Here is a 13645-nt window from a genome sequence, read left to right on the forward strand (position 1 = left end):
GTCATTAACAGTCTGAAACCTGAGCAGCTTTGGAACAGCAGCCTGGTCCTAGGTCGCTCAGAGGCACTGCCCTTTGGGGGTGGAAGAGCCTCATAGACCCTTTGCTCAGCCTCCTTTCCCTCTAGGGCCAGGGTACAACAGGGGGCATGGGGGCCTTCCCTGTCTTCCAGAACCTCAGGAGAGCCTGGAACCCAGGTTTGAGAAAACAGAAAGGCAATTCCCATGGCTTCAGAGATTAAAATTAGGAAAAAGTAAGAATGGATGGCTTCTAGTGCTGGGAGTCTGAGCTTCATCCCTGGGCAGCAAGGATCTGCTCCCTGATGGTGGGGGTGGGGGGAAGGGGCTGGACCACTCAGGGAAGTGGCTTCTTGGACCTCCTTCTTGCTGCTGAAGAGCCTGAACCTTTCACAAGGCAAGACACGTTAGCATGTGGCTTGTGCATGTGAGTGTGAGATGGGGGAAATGGCTGCCTGGGTGCCATTGACCATGGCCTCAGTTTCCCCATTATATCCAGTCTGTGAACAAGAGGCAAAGAGGGGCTTTACCAATGATCTCTTGGATGTGGACAGGCTGCTCCAGCACAGCTGCGGGGCCTGCCCCCGAGGGGCTCACTGCAGACACACGCAGGAAGAACTTGTCTCCCAGGGCCAGGTTTCGAACCGTCTGCTGGGTCACCATCACGGGCCGGGGATTCACAGGCACCCATTCTGAGGCTGAGGGCAGTGGAGAGTGTCTGGGTTTTAGTGATGTGGCAGGGGCATCCTTCTCATGGGGCTTCCCTTCTCAAGGGCAATGGACAGAAGCTGACCTCGCTCTTGGGCTATAGTCTCTCTTGCCCCCTTCCCTGATTTTGTAGTGTCAAGTAACACCCAAGACAGCCAGTGTTAGAGCTCTGGGAAGGTAGCCAGAGGTGGGGATACAGAAGGCCAGAGAAGGTTGGACACGTTCACCAAATCACACAAGTTCAGCCAGGCTGAACGTGTCTGTCAGGGACTACTTTCCCTAGTGCTCTTTACTATCTCTTATTTTACTATACCCCTCCTCTGTGTCACCGCACCCCCCCCCCCCCCCCCCCCCCCCCCGCCATCGCGCTTTCTGCCTCCTGGGTTAACTCCCCCTGAAAAAGGATTTCTGAGATTCGGTACTTCCTCCCCTTCCTTCCCCCACCCCTTTCTATTACTCAAAGTCTCCCTGGAGCTGGAGGATGGGAGGTCTCCTGAGGTCAATGGACATCTCTTCTCCTTCAGAGGTTCCTATGGAGCAGCAGGCGGTAGCCAGGCAGTTAAGACCACTGATTACACCTTCTCCCTGTATCTCCCCTGAACTGACCCATTACAGACACTGGGCTTGTCCCTGCTGTCCTAGCCCCAGTCATCTGGGTGGAAGTAGGGCCAAGCCTGGTACTCACCTCCCTCTCGACAGAGCTCCAACACATAGCCTTGAAGTCCCAGTTTCCCCAGCTTCTCGGGGGGCTCCCAGCTCACAGTCACAGAGCTGTGGCTTACATCCTCCAAGGTCAGCTGCAGTGGGGCACTGGGGACATCTGGGGGTGGAGGGGACCAGGGTGAGATGAAGGACCCCTCCCTGCGTACCTGCCTCCCTTCTCCACCTGCCCCCATGTCTAGTCACCTTCACTTGGAGGTTCAGGCTTAGTGGTAGCGGGTGTAGCCGTAGCTTCAGGGGCTGCAGGGTCCAGGGCCTGAGATCCAGGCTTCTGTGGCTCTGGAGCCTGCTCTTGCCCCGGGGACTCTGATGCTGTGGCCTCTCCAGAAGGCTCCATGGTTGGCGCTTTGGCAGGCTCAGGCATTGTCTCCTCTGGACCAGAGACAGAAACTTCAGAGGTGGCTTTTCCAGTCATTTCTGAGCTGGTTGTGGGGAGGGGGTCAAGCTGGAGTGTTAAGGGTCAGCTGCAGGTCTGGGCCACCAGGGTGCCTGAGAAACCTAGGTCCAGGCTTATATAGACAGGGGCTGCCCCACCCCCAGCAAACCATTCCCAGCTGTGGGGTCAGGTCAGGCAGGGGGACGGGGGGCAGGGATCACCCAGGCCAGGAATAGCTCTGGGGAGGAACTGCAAGGGCCCCTTGAGGAGAATACTACCTCGACATCACCCGAGCTAGACCTCACAGCCAGGGTGCCAGTGCCCAGATTGGGGAGGGCACAGATAGGTGAACTGGGACATCGCTGGGCTTGGTAAGGAGACTGGCCATCTGGAAAAGGAGATCAAGTTAGTTCCATGAGTCTGGTTTCCTTGAGGCTCCCCTTGGACCCCAGTCTCCATGGAGACTTGTGAACATTCCCACTTTTACCTATTGACTCTACCTTGGTTCCCCGTTCTCTGGGGACTCACACTTGTACTGTGTGAAACTAAGGCCCCCACAGAGGAGAGAACTGAGAAGCCCAAGGTGAGGCTGGCCAGAGGCAATGCTCCAGTGTGAATCCTAAGGAAAGGGACCATCTTGGTTAGTCTTCAACTGCTGTGGCATTATGCCATAGGCTCTGTGAATCGTACACAACAGAGACTGATTTTTCTCGTGGCTCTAGAGTCTAAAACCATGGCCCCTAGCATCTAGTGAAGGGCTTTGTGCTGAGTCAGAATACAGATGGGCAAGCCAGACAGAGAGAAATGGGCTAAACGCATGCTTTTTAGCCAGTTCCCACTCTGGAGATAACTAACCCACTCCTTAATAATGACATTAACTAAGTTATGAGGGAAGTGTCCCATGGCCTAATCACTTCTTTAAAGGCTCCACGTCTTAATACTGTTAGTGACAATGGGAGGAGTTTTATAGGGAACATTCAAACTATAACAGGGACCAAGTAAGCCTGTCCCTGTTTCTGTGGCAAGGCTTGGAAACCTCCATTTTTACTAATCCCCAGGCCTACTGAGAACCCCCACCCTTGAGGATGAGACAAGCAGACTTGAATTTCCTAGCCTCTTCAGTAAGGGACCTAGGCATAGACTTTCCCAGTGTGGAAAATGGAGCAGGTTCAGCCAAATTCTTAGTCACTGATTCATTTATTCAAGAAGCTGTTAAGATGGGTAATAATTTGAAATCCAGAAAATACCATGTGTCAGGAAGGAGGAGGAGCAGTTAAAATTCTCACTGTGGGTGGGAGTGTGGATCAGAGCAGTGACTGAGAAAAAACGAGGCAGGAACTTGGTGGCAGCGACATTGTGCCTAGCCGGTGGCTCTGGGCATCCACCTCTGGACTCCCAGGAGACACAGACGAGACTATTTGTGGATGTATCACTTGTAACAGCACAAGTTATGTAGCTATGTAGTTCTAAAGCAGAAGCCAGATGATGGTGAGACACCCCGCCTGACCTCACAGACCAAAGGGCGAATCACAGAAACACGATGATCCTTTTGTCTTTGAAATCCAAAGCCAGAGCCACATGAAGCCTCGATCTTCAAAGTGCCTCCATAGGTGGTTAGCCCAATAAAAAGGAAGGTACAGCCAAGGTTAGCCCAAAGTGACATCCTCTGGCCGAGGGGACATGTGACTGCAGAGGCTGCAGAGTGTCACGGAGGTTTGTTTCCCCTTCAATATACAGAAGCTCTTTAGATTAGATGAGTATCTCTCACACACTCTTAAGCAGGCATGGTGTAGCCCACAGTTTAGGAATAAATGGACATGTAATTTATTTAGGGCTGTCGACAGCATTCTGGTTCTCCCTCTTGTTGAAGATGGGCACAGCAGTATGACTGTCTCTCAACCCCTACTGTCCTACTGTCCTCTATGGAGTGTCAGTGGAGGGCCTGAGGAGCCTGTGGGTCCAGCTCTGCCCAGGTGTCCATGTTCTCTGTGAGGTGACTCAGTGTTGTGCTGAGTAGGGAGACCCGATCTCCACGCTGGCTTCTGACACAGCAGCTATAAGTGAATGTGACTAATTCAGCAGGACCCTGAGTCAGCCCTGAGGACCTATCCCTAACTGGGAGAAGCTGGGGGGGGTGTTCAAGAGACAGGGGAGCTTCCTACAGGAGGTTTCAAAGACCTTCCTTGTGTGGTAAGGCGGACAGTGGGCAGGAGTCAGGGACTGTGTGGCCCACTAGGCAGCGCAAAATGCCAGGTATCTTCTACTTCTAAGACCCTGGCCAAGCACCTTGCTTTTAGCAGAGTGGTAACCTTGGAAACAGCCGCATGTGCCCGGCTCCAGCTGGTTCAGATTTCAGGGCAACAGATTGCTATTGGCTTCTCTATGCCTCAATGCAGAGTCCCCAACATCCAGCCAGCTAATGATTATCCCAAGTCGGATAATCCAAACATCAAAGAACCCACAGATAGAATCCCAGTCAGTTTGGTTTAGAATACAGCCTATCCAGGCTCCCTGAATAAAGTCATGTCAGGGCTCCTGGAAGTTCCCAAGACCCTGGTGAGAGCGTCCCCTCCCCTTAAAAGCTGGAAAACTGACTTGTCTTCAGAACCAATGCCTTCCATTCTCCTCACCTGCTGTCTCAGGCCAGCTTGCGCAAGGAAGCTTTGATCTCTTCAAGAGCTGAGGGAGTAGTGTGAAGGGAGAGTGAGCTCAAGGACAGAGCTGGGGACAAGGACACTGGACTGCTGACAGCTTTCAGTCCAGCATTTGGGTGGACTGCCTTTAAGATAAAGACAGCCACTTAGGAGTATGAGGCTGGAAGACCAACTCTCAAGGGTCTGGAGAGACCCCAGTCCAGTACGACAGGGAGGGTACCTGAAATGGCACTGCCTTTCTTTCAGGCTTTAATGTTCTGGGTTCCTGGGCTTTCTAACCATATCCTGTGGTCACCCCCCACCACCTTTAGAGGGTCAGAAGAAACAGACTCTTTCCATAGGACCTTACTTTGGGAGTCTGCAAGACGATGGCTTGAGTATCTGGATTGCTGTCACCCACGCTTAGGTAAAGCCTACGTTTCCACGCAGTCTGAAGACACCACCTCCCATTGAGGCTCCTGAGGGCCCAGCACAGGGCATCAAGACCTCACTGTCTGCTCTGATTCCCAAATCTCAGAGAGAGGAATCCAGAAAAGATGGGGGATGTGGGTACCATGGTCCCGTGGACCCATCGAGACGACCGAAGCAAGAAAGAGACACTGTTAAGCTCTTGCGCTTTATTGGGCAGCTGCGGACTTAGGAAAGGGAAGTGGGATAGAGACACGATTATGTTCCTAAGTGAGGTTTCAAGTCGGGCTTTGCAGAGGGTATAATTAGTATGGCCACTGCATCTTGTAAGATGCTTGCCTACTTGATGGTATAACTTGCCAAAATGGTGTCCTTGGGTCAGGAGAGCTGAAGGAAAGGGAGTTGAAGAAACTCCCTTGTGCTGGGCTTAAGAGTCTGAGAATTTCCATTCCTCAGCAGAGATGTACTGAGCCTGACCTCACACTTCGACTCTCTCGACCCCACTGTCCTACCCTGCTTCTCTGTTCAGCAGGGCTGAGCCCAAATCTCAATGCTGTGGCCCCTACAAAGGAGGGAACCTGAGGCCCAGCTGGGAGACTTAGCAGTTGGTGCAAGTGGCCAGACTCCGGGCCAGAGGGTGTGGGGTCGTGTGAGGGAAGAAGAGCTAATCCATAGCAAGTGTCTTCTTGATGACATCGGTGAGCGGGAAGCGTAGCTTTTGCCCACAGAAGGAGCCCCGGAAGTCATCCAGATCCAGCGCCCACACCATGGCTCCTGCCAGCTGCTTGCTTTTCAGGTACTGCACCTGGTGGAGGAGGTCCAGAGCAGGTAGGGTTGGTTCTCTGGGTGAGGTGTGGAGGAACTGGGCTCTGTGGCCTTTCCCCAAAGGATCCATACACACCCAAGTTCAACCCTAGTGCAGGAGAGCAAATCTGGCTGCTTGGAATGTGCCCCCCCCCCCTTCTTTGTCCTGGGGTATAGCTTCCGGGGGAAACCTACCTTGTTTTTGACACTCTCTGGGTCGTCATACCCCACCCACTGGTTGCCCTTGGTAGCATAGGGAACCTGCTGGCCAAGGATTCTTTCTATTGCAGCTCCTTTGAGGAAATCACAGATCTGAGTAGAGAACAGGGTGGGGGTGGTGTGGGAGGCTTGTCAGGTCACTAGAAGCCATCCTTCAGGCTGTAGCCTCCCTCTCCTGAGGCCACCGGCTGCAGGCTTCATGCAAATTTATGAAAAACAGATGTAAATGTCCCAGAGTTCAGCTGCTATAGCCTGAGGCCTTTAGAGATCTGACTGCCTCCTCCATCTTAAACAGGGGTGTGAGGAATGTGAGCTGGTACCCAGGGCTGGCCCCAGACCGCTTGGAGCATCAGAGGCCCACACCCACAGAGAATCTTGACCATTGCTTTTCCTGAAGACCCTGGTCTGAGGCCAAGAGGAATATTCTAGGAGCTTGGTGCCTGCTGCAGGCTTTCATGAATAAAAGGCTTTAACTCCCCTGTCGTCGTCTTAGGGAATGCTAGGGAAAACAGGCATGTTTTCAATCCCAAAGGAGAAAGTGTGTGTGGTGAGGGAGGCCCCTCTTTCCTGGGGCAGCCTGTGAAGCAACATCGTCACCTACCTCATAGTAGGCAAGGGTCCCTTCCTCCTTGGTGAACCGGCCCGGTAATCCTGGCCCTGAGATTGGCGCTCCCACTTGCATCTCCGAAGATGCCAGCGTGAAGCTCTTTCCAAAGGTTGGGATTCCCATCACTAGCTTGTTGGCCGGGGCTCCCAGCCTCAGCACGTACCCCACAGCATAGTCCTGGGGTAAGGCCAGACAGCGAGAACGGTTAGCTGGGCTGGGTGGTGTGCAGATAGGGCTGCACAATTAATATTGCTGTCTTGACAAGCACAAGTGACAGCTACATGGTGCACCTGGGAATCCCCATCCCTCTGGGAACCGATAATGCCGGTTTTAAAAAAAATGACTTTTGAAGGTTTGTTCTTGAAAAGCTCCTTGTAGGCATAAGAAGGGATTATTAATGTGTGACAGACACAGAAGTTGGCTGGTGGGTCGGGTTGCGCAGCGAGTAATTGACAGGCTGAGATCCCGACCTCTAAGTCCCCAGCCTCTCTTCTCTCTGCTCCCTCTTGCCTTCACTCAGTCTACCCCCCCCCCCCCCCCCGCAAGACTTTCCTCAGTTTCCCGGACTGTGAAATGGCTTTCATAACCTATCTTGCAAGGAATGTATTGAAAAAGAGAAGGGTGGCTGTATGGGCACCAGCAGGTGGCAGGGCTCTGTGACTCCCTCCCATATTCCTTCCAGGAACCCACCACATTGCTGAATCTGTCAGAACCAGTGTCCTTTTGGCCTCGGAAGAGGGGGCTGTGATGTCCTGCGGTTTGCTTCCTGACTCCGTGGAAATCGTAGGTCATGAGATTAATGAAATCCAGGTGTCTGAGAAAAAGGAGTTGGAGGTGAGGTGGGAAGTTAGAAATGTCCTTGACTTCACAGCCAAGGCCCAGCAGGATGTGGGAAGCAGGCATCGGAGAAACAGGGCATTGACGCAAAGCCAGTAGCTTCAGAGACTGCCATGCTGACTGCTAGCCCACTTCTCCGGAACCACTCCCAAGTGTGGGCTCTGGGTCCTGGTGGTGCTCTGAGGGTGCGAATGGGCTGGTCTATGAGGCTCCCAACACACACACACACACACACACACACACACACACACGCACGCACGCACGCACGCACGCACGCACGCATGCACGCACATGCACACACACATGCTTGCACGCACAAGAGCACACATAGGATCTCTCCTCTGCTTCAGCCTCTACTCCTGGTATGTTTGTCTTGGCAGAAGCCAGTTAAGAGTGCCATGGCCAGCCTAGTGTGGAAGGGACCGCATCAAAGGCTGCCTCAGCCTACCTCCACTCACGGGGAGGGAGTGCTCCATAGCCCGATGGAGAAGGGCTGTAGGCAGAAGGCAGTAGATGAGAACAAATGGGCGTGCCATCTCTTTCCCATGGGACGTCTAAAACACCGGACTCACTATATCCCTAAGGTTCTAAAGGAGATTGAAGATCCTTGCTCCTTCTTCCTGGGTTTCCCATGACTTGCCTGTGCCCTTGGGAGAGATGCTGCATTGGCTGATGGCTGTTGAAACTCACATGGAAGAAGGAAGGCTGTATGACAGGAAAGGGAGCGGCCTCCTCGGCACTCTGTTTTTCTTGCTGTTGGTTGTCTCTCCAGATCTAGCACTCTGCTGAACTTAGCATGGAGAGAGCACCCTGGAGTGTCTGGTACACTGTCTAACTCTCCTACTACCTCTTCCTAAATTCACTCACAGCCACTCTCTCACTTGACGAACAAATGAAAAAGGAAGGATAGGACTCATTGTGGCCCATTTAACAATTGGGAAACTGAGTCATGGAGAGGGGAGAGAGACTTGCCAACATTCATACATTGATGTTTTGGAACTCCTGAGTCTTCATGGAATGCTAGGGCAGGGTAGGGGAAAGAGTGTTGGCTGTAGAGGCTTCTGAGGTACTATTGTCGGGGCAGAAGACTCACTGGGATATCTGGGTGATGTCGTAGCCGCTGTCCAGGGCCACCTTCCCTGCTGACACAGCTGCGCTCAGCAGGAGTTTCTCTGTTCCTGGTTGGACTTCCTTTGTGAATTCGGCCTTTAGTTCCTGGGTGGGAGGCAAGCAGGCGCATGAGAGAGGGAGACCAAGGTCCTGAGTATCTTGCTGACCTTCCCCACCTGCTGTGATCACTGACCTGCCTGGCATTCAAGTACAGTGAGTGGTCTATCACAGCTCCATCCTCAGGATACCCCTTGCTTTTTGCTAAAATATGATTTGAGAGCTGGGGAAATAGCTTAGTCTGTAAAGTATGAGGAGCTGAGTTTGACCCCCAGAACCCACATGAAAAGAATAAAAAACTAGGTGTAGTGATGCATGCTTGTAACCCGAGCACTGGGGAAGTGGAGGCAGGCAGATCCCTGGGGTTCCCTGGCCAGCCAGCCTACCTTATTTGGTCGTCTCAGGCCATTGAGAGCCATTGTCTCAAAAGAGCAAAACATGGTGGATAGTGCTTGAGAATGACACCTGAGTTTGGCCTCCACACATATTTTGCACATATGTGTATGTACCCCTACACATGCATATTCACCTACACACACACACACACACACACACACACACACACACACACACACACATATGGTTTGGACCAATTTCATCCTCAAAACCTATGCACACCCATCAGCACTTACTGGCTCCCTGTCCTGGATGACCTTAGAAGATATGTGCCTCTCAGTCTGCATTTTGTTTTACATGAAATTACAAGATTAAAGGGATTCACCATGGTACTGCAGATGATTTGTTTACACCATCTCTCAGCCTCAGAAAACTGGAGATATTTGGCCCTCAGATTGAGCTGTGTACACAGTGCATGTTGAGTAGCTGGTGGCATCAGTTTGGGATTGAACATTAGACAATAGATACCTCACTAGGTGGTCGATAGGTAATGTAGAGTGGGCTCTCCGTTCAGCTATGGGCTTTGGCCTCTTAGGACTCTGCCCCCACCTCCCACAGTGGTTCTAACATATCTTCCTTGCTGAAGCCTTCTGCTCATCCCTGGGAAGTTCTTGGCTGAAGAGAGCTTCACTAGCCCACATGCTGATGCTCTCCACACCTCTGCCCTATGCCAAGCACCTTGATTAGGGTGGTGAGATGTTGCTTGTCTCTTGGGCCAGGGTAGAGCCAGGCGAGATCCAGCCCATCAAAGCCATGGGTCCGCAGAAATGGGGCAACCGATTTGACGAAGGTCCTGCGTCTCTGAGAGTTGGAGGCAATACTGGAAAATCTAGAACAAAACCACCACAGAATGAGCTTGGTACTCATATGCTTGGAACCGTGTTTCTACAGTGGGATTTCCAGGACTTGGGAGCCTGAACTGCTAGAACTAGGAGAGCCTTCTGGGGATAGCACCCAATCTGGGAACTTAGAACGACCGGTAGGTATGTGCTTAGGGGCCAGACACTCCTAGTGTCCCAGACTGGCCTGCCATTTTGAGCAGGTTGCAAACTGAGTCACACTTCCCTGTCTGTAAAATGGGGTGGTAGCTGGCACACCTGGTGCTGTGGTGGACATAATAGCAGGGAAGGTCCTGGTGGTCTTCCAGCCTCCTCGAGCCCCTGGTTCTGACCAGTCTCAACTCTCTCCATTCCCATTGCTTCCTTCCCACCCCTCCCAGCCTTCGTGGCCGTAACTTGGAAGTTGTTTTCATGCCTGGGATGTAGTAAGAGGAGTTTTGCAAGGGCTACGTGTTGGGATGCTGCTGCACTCCAGCAGCAAGACTGCAGTCTTGCGTCTTGTGCCACCATCGCGCGCTGTTGATTGCGTGCTACTCCCACGGTGTGGTAATCTGTGCATGCTGTGGTGTAGCTTTCTAAGCCCGCCTGCTGATGTGCACAAGAATCCTTAAAGAGCTGGACACAGTCCCCACCCCCTCTCTATTCTGTTCTCTTTCCCTACCATCTTTCTCTCTCTCTTTGCTCTCTGCACATGGGTCGCCCCCAGGCCTGAGTCTCCTGCCTTTCCCCAACCTCCTAATAAAGCTCCAATACTGGGTTTTGTCGTGACCTTTCTGCGAGGTAACCAGTGCTGCTTTATTGTTTTTAAAATCATCACTAGGCACACTGGCACATGCCTACAATCCCAGCACTTAGGGATTGAGGCAGGAGAATTGTCCAAAGTTTGAGGCTAGCCTGGACTATATAGTAAGTTTGAGGCAAGCCTGGCAACTTAAAAAAAAAAAAAAAAAAAAAAAAAAAGCATTGAAGCATTGCAGGAAACAAATGCACATTTTGTGATTTTTTTCTTTTTCTTTTTTTGCTAAGTCCCTCTCCCTCTCTGGCCCAGGTTTTTCAAATACATATAAGGCAACCAGCTCTGAGGCCTCAGTGCCCTGCTTGTCTAGAGCAACCGTAACCCTCAGCGTCAAGCCTGGACTCTGCTCCGTCCTGCCCCAGCAATGAGTCCTACCTTTGTGAGCCAAAGTTCCATCCTCCAACAGACAGGAGGGTCTTCAGGTTGGGGTTTCTGTGGGGCAAGATAGTGGGGAGAGGATAGGTGGAGTGAGGCTATCGTGGTACCACAGACACCATTATCTGCAGCCCACAGAAGCGTTCTTGCTCGCAGGGAGGCAGGGTTAGGAGCCTGCCCCTGATATTGGTGCCAGCAGACTCGGGCTCCACGATGGTGACTCGGAGGTTCTCACAATGGGCAATGAGAGGCAAAGGGGCTCACAAGTGGCACCACGCTCCACAGAGCTGCTGTGGGGATGAGAGACACTCCTTCCCTGAGCTCTCAGTGATACTTCCTGTCCCCTTATCCCCATCCCAACACATCACCCACCCAGGACATCCCCCCACAGGAGCCAAGACCACTGGCAATCCTCCCCTAGGAGGATCCTTGGATCACTGCTCTCCTGGACCAAGATGTCCTACTCCAGGACCAGCCCAGCTACTTGTCCCTCCTCTCCTCTCCCGGTCAGCTTGTGGCCCCACCTGGTTTTCAGTGCATTCAACGTGCCATAGAGTGTCACATCATTCCACTCCCATGTGTCGATCTCATTGTTGCTGATGTTGGCAAAGCTGTAGATGATGTGGGTGCAGAGGGAGTGGTCGATGGCATCCGGGAAGCAGCTTCCATCTCCTTCCCGATACTGGGACCAGTTGGTGTAGTAGCAGACCAGCTTGTATGAAGAGCCTGAAGGAGAAATCTGGGTTGGGACTGAGCACCAATGTGGTGTGGAGGTATGGGCCAAGGTGTGGGGACAGAGGGTTTGCGCAAGGTAAGAAGCTGGCCCAGCCTCCCCTGCCTGATGCAAGCTGATAGAATGGTGTGACTCAGTCCAAGGACTGAGGACTTCCTGGAGGCAGTGGCTTCCAAAAAGGACAGAGGCCTGGCTGTGCCATCCAGTGTCAAAAGATGCCCTGCCTGCAGGCCCTGCCCTACAGTGGGGTCTTTGATTAAAGAGTAGTTTCATGGGTCTCTTCTCTGTCTCTAGGTGGGAGTGATCCTACCTGGTAACCTGTCCAGAATGGCAGTCCCCAAGTCGGGGCTCATTATTACAGGGGCTAGGAAGTCCTTCCTTTGTTTTAATTTGAATTCCTCTTACTGTAAATGAAATCCCTTTTAGCTACTTGGCCATGGAAGGAAAACAGTGGGCCTCACTCACCCCTGTGGTTCCTGATAGCTGTTCCCTAGGGCAGTCTGTAAAAGTCTTCACTGGGCCAGGCGGCGGTGGTGCACACCTTTAATCCCAGCACTCGGGAGGCAGAGGCAGGGGCAGGCGGATCTCTGTGAGTTCGAGGCCAGCCTGGGCTACAGAGTGAGTTCCAAGACAGGCTCCAAAGCTACACAGAGAAACCCTGTCTCAAAAAACCAAAGGGGGAAGAAGTCTTCACTGCATCTGAGCCATTTAAAGTTTGTTGTTTTGAAAAAGTTCAAATAAATGGAAGAGTGGAGACTGAAACATACATATACCCATCACCTTGGCTTAACAAGTATTCCCAAACACTGTGGGCCATAGAAGAAACTGGAGGAGCATTCTTTTGTGCTATGACCTCCTTCAGGAGGGGGTGGGGGTGGGTACTCACAGCATTGGAGCAGCATCAGGACTGCAAAGCCTGTGGGGAAATCCAGGGTCAGAGCTGGGGGGGGGGGGCTCTTCCTCCTGCCCCCTCCCCAGGCAAGGGGAGGCCTTACCAACCCCTGCCCTCCTCCTTTTCTTCCTTCCTGTCAAGCTTTGCTCTCTCCAACCCCCCCCCCCCCACTGCAGGTAGGAGGCTGGGCCCCCTGTGCAGTAACTCTTCCAGTAGTCTGAGATCCACAGTCTTTAGCCTGAAAATCCACAGTCCCACCTGACCCAGCCCAGAGACCTGTCAGAGCCACCCTCACACCCATCCTGGCTTCAGCAGAGCTGGGCATGGTGGCTTGTCTCGGTACCCAGCTTTCTAAACAGGGTCTCTTCCTCAGGCTTCACACGTCCTTCTTATACCCATCCCACTCCACTCGCCCACACCCCAAACAAATCTCCTGACAGGAACTGAGCCGTGTGTAAACCCAGTTACTGGCCAGTGGAGGCAGACAGCCACTAGAGGAGGATTGGGAAACCCTGGAGTTTTGAAAGCCTTGGGCCAGGTCTTACAGGACCTGACAGCTGAAGGGTCGTGATCGAGGGCCTCCCTGGGTGTGACAGTCACATGTCCAAAACCTTCCTGCCATTTCTTCTCTCCTGACCACTTGCTTCTTGCCAGTATACTCCCAGCTCCCCTGGTAGTTCCTGTCTGTGGCTCCAGGCCTCCATCCAGGCCCTGCGCCAGGCTGAAGCAGGCACAATTGGGTTATGTAAGCCATGGCACCCAAACAAGGCCACCATTATATTGACTGGCCTCCCCTCAGATTTTCTCTGGTTCCTGGCTGTGTGCATACTTGGCTGGAGTCTAGGTAAGGACCTGAGAGCCTTGGGAGCTGGGGAGGGCTCCAAATCCCCCCTTTTAGCAATTGCTGATTATTGAATCTGGGAAGTTGGGAGAGGAGAGAGAAATTCCTGAGAAGGCTCTGAGCCCTCAGGCTCCCCCTGCTCCCCGTTTTGAATGCCAGTGCAGAAGAGTGAGAAAGGCCTGGGGTAAGCCGAAGACTGTGGTGGAGTGGTGCAGGGTAAACATGGGGGCAGTAACGGCCAGTGGTGGGTTCTCCCGG

The 13645-nt window shown here is 52.7% G+C and overlaps 2 protein-coding genes across 3 annotated transcripts in view; both read right to left on the reverse strand.

Moving 5' to 3' along the window:
- Positions 1 to 1902, reverse strand: part of Mybph (myosin binding protein H) — an 8389-nt gene extending 6487 nt beyond the window's left edge. Inside the window, exons 1-3 of the mRNA XM_036202099.1 lie at positions 1630 to 1902; positions 1409 to 1543; positions 546 to 713 (exon numbers count right to left, since the gene is read on the reverse strand). Of these exons, the coding sequence (XP_036057992.1) occupies positions 546 to 713; positions 1409 to 1543; positions 1630 to 1858 (532 nt within the window). The 5' untranslated portion in view covers positions 1859 to 1902. The remainder of the gene's footprint in view (positions 1 to 545; positions 714 to 1408; positions 1544 to 1629) is intronic.
- Positions 1903 to 5070: 3168 nt separating this feature from the next.
- Positions 5071 to 13166, reverse strand: Chi3l1 (chitinase 3 like 1). Of its 2 annotated transcripts, none has more exons than XM_036202101.1 (10): positions 13097 to 13166; positions 12541 to 12570; positions 11446 to 11647; positions 10922 to 10978; positions 9590 to 9740; positions 8442 to 8563; positions 7202 to 7325; positions 6506 to 6688; positions 5881 to 5997; positions 5071 to 5686 (listed from the first exon to the last, which is right to left on the reverse strand). In XM_036202101.1, the coding sequence occupies exons 2-10, from the start codon at positions 12554 to 12556 to the stop codon at positions 5546 to 5548; spliced, it is 1113 nt and encodes a 370-aa protein (XP_036057994.1). In that variant the 5' UTR covers positions 12557 to 12570; positions 13097 to 13166; the 3' UTR covers positions 5071 to 5545. The 2 variants fall into 2 exon arrangements, with proteins under 2 accessions (XP_036057994.1, XP_036057993.1); XM_036202100.1 differs by lacking the exon at positions 13097 to 13166 and adding an exon at positions 12823 to 13069.
- Between the last annotated feature and the right edge of the window lie 479 nt (positions 13167 to 13645).

Source organism: Onychomys torridus, chromosome 11, assembly GCF_903995425.1.
Source record: "Onychomys torridus chromosome 11, mOncTor1.1, whole genome shotgun sequence".
Taxonomy (NCBI): Eukaryota; Metazoa; Chordata; class Mammalia; order Rodentia; family Cricetidae; genus Onychomys; species Onychomys torridus.

Coding starts and splice junctions, on each gene's coding strand:
- Chi3l1 (XM_036202100.1), bottom strand. CDS start 12,871: ATGCCCAGCTCTGCTGAAGCCAGGATGGGTGTGAGGGTGGCTCTGACA. Junction 7,326..8,441: donor GACATCACCCAGATATCCCA/GTGAGTCTTCTG, acceptor CCTTTTTCTCAG/ACACCTGGATTTCATTAATC. Junction 5,998..6,505: donor GGACCCTTGCCTACTATGAG/GTAGGTGACGAT, acceptor TTCTCTACTCAG/ATCTGTGATTTCCTCAAAGG.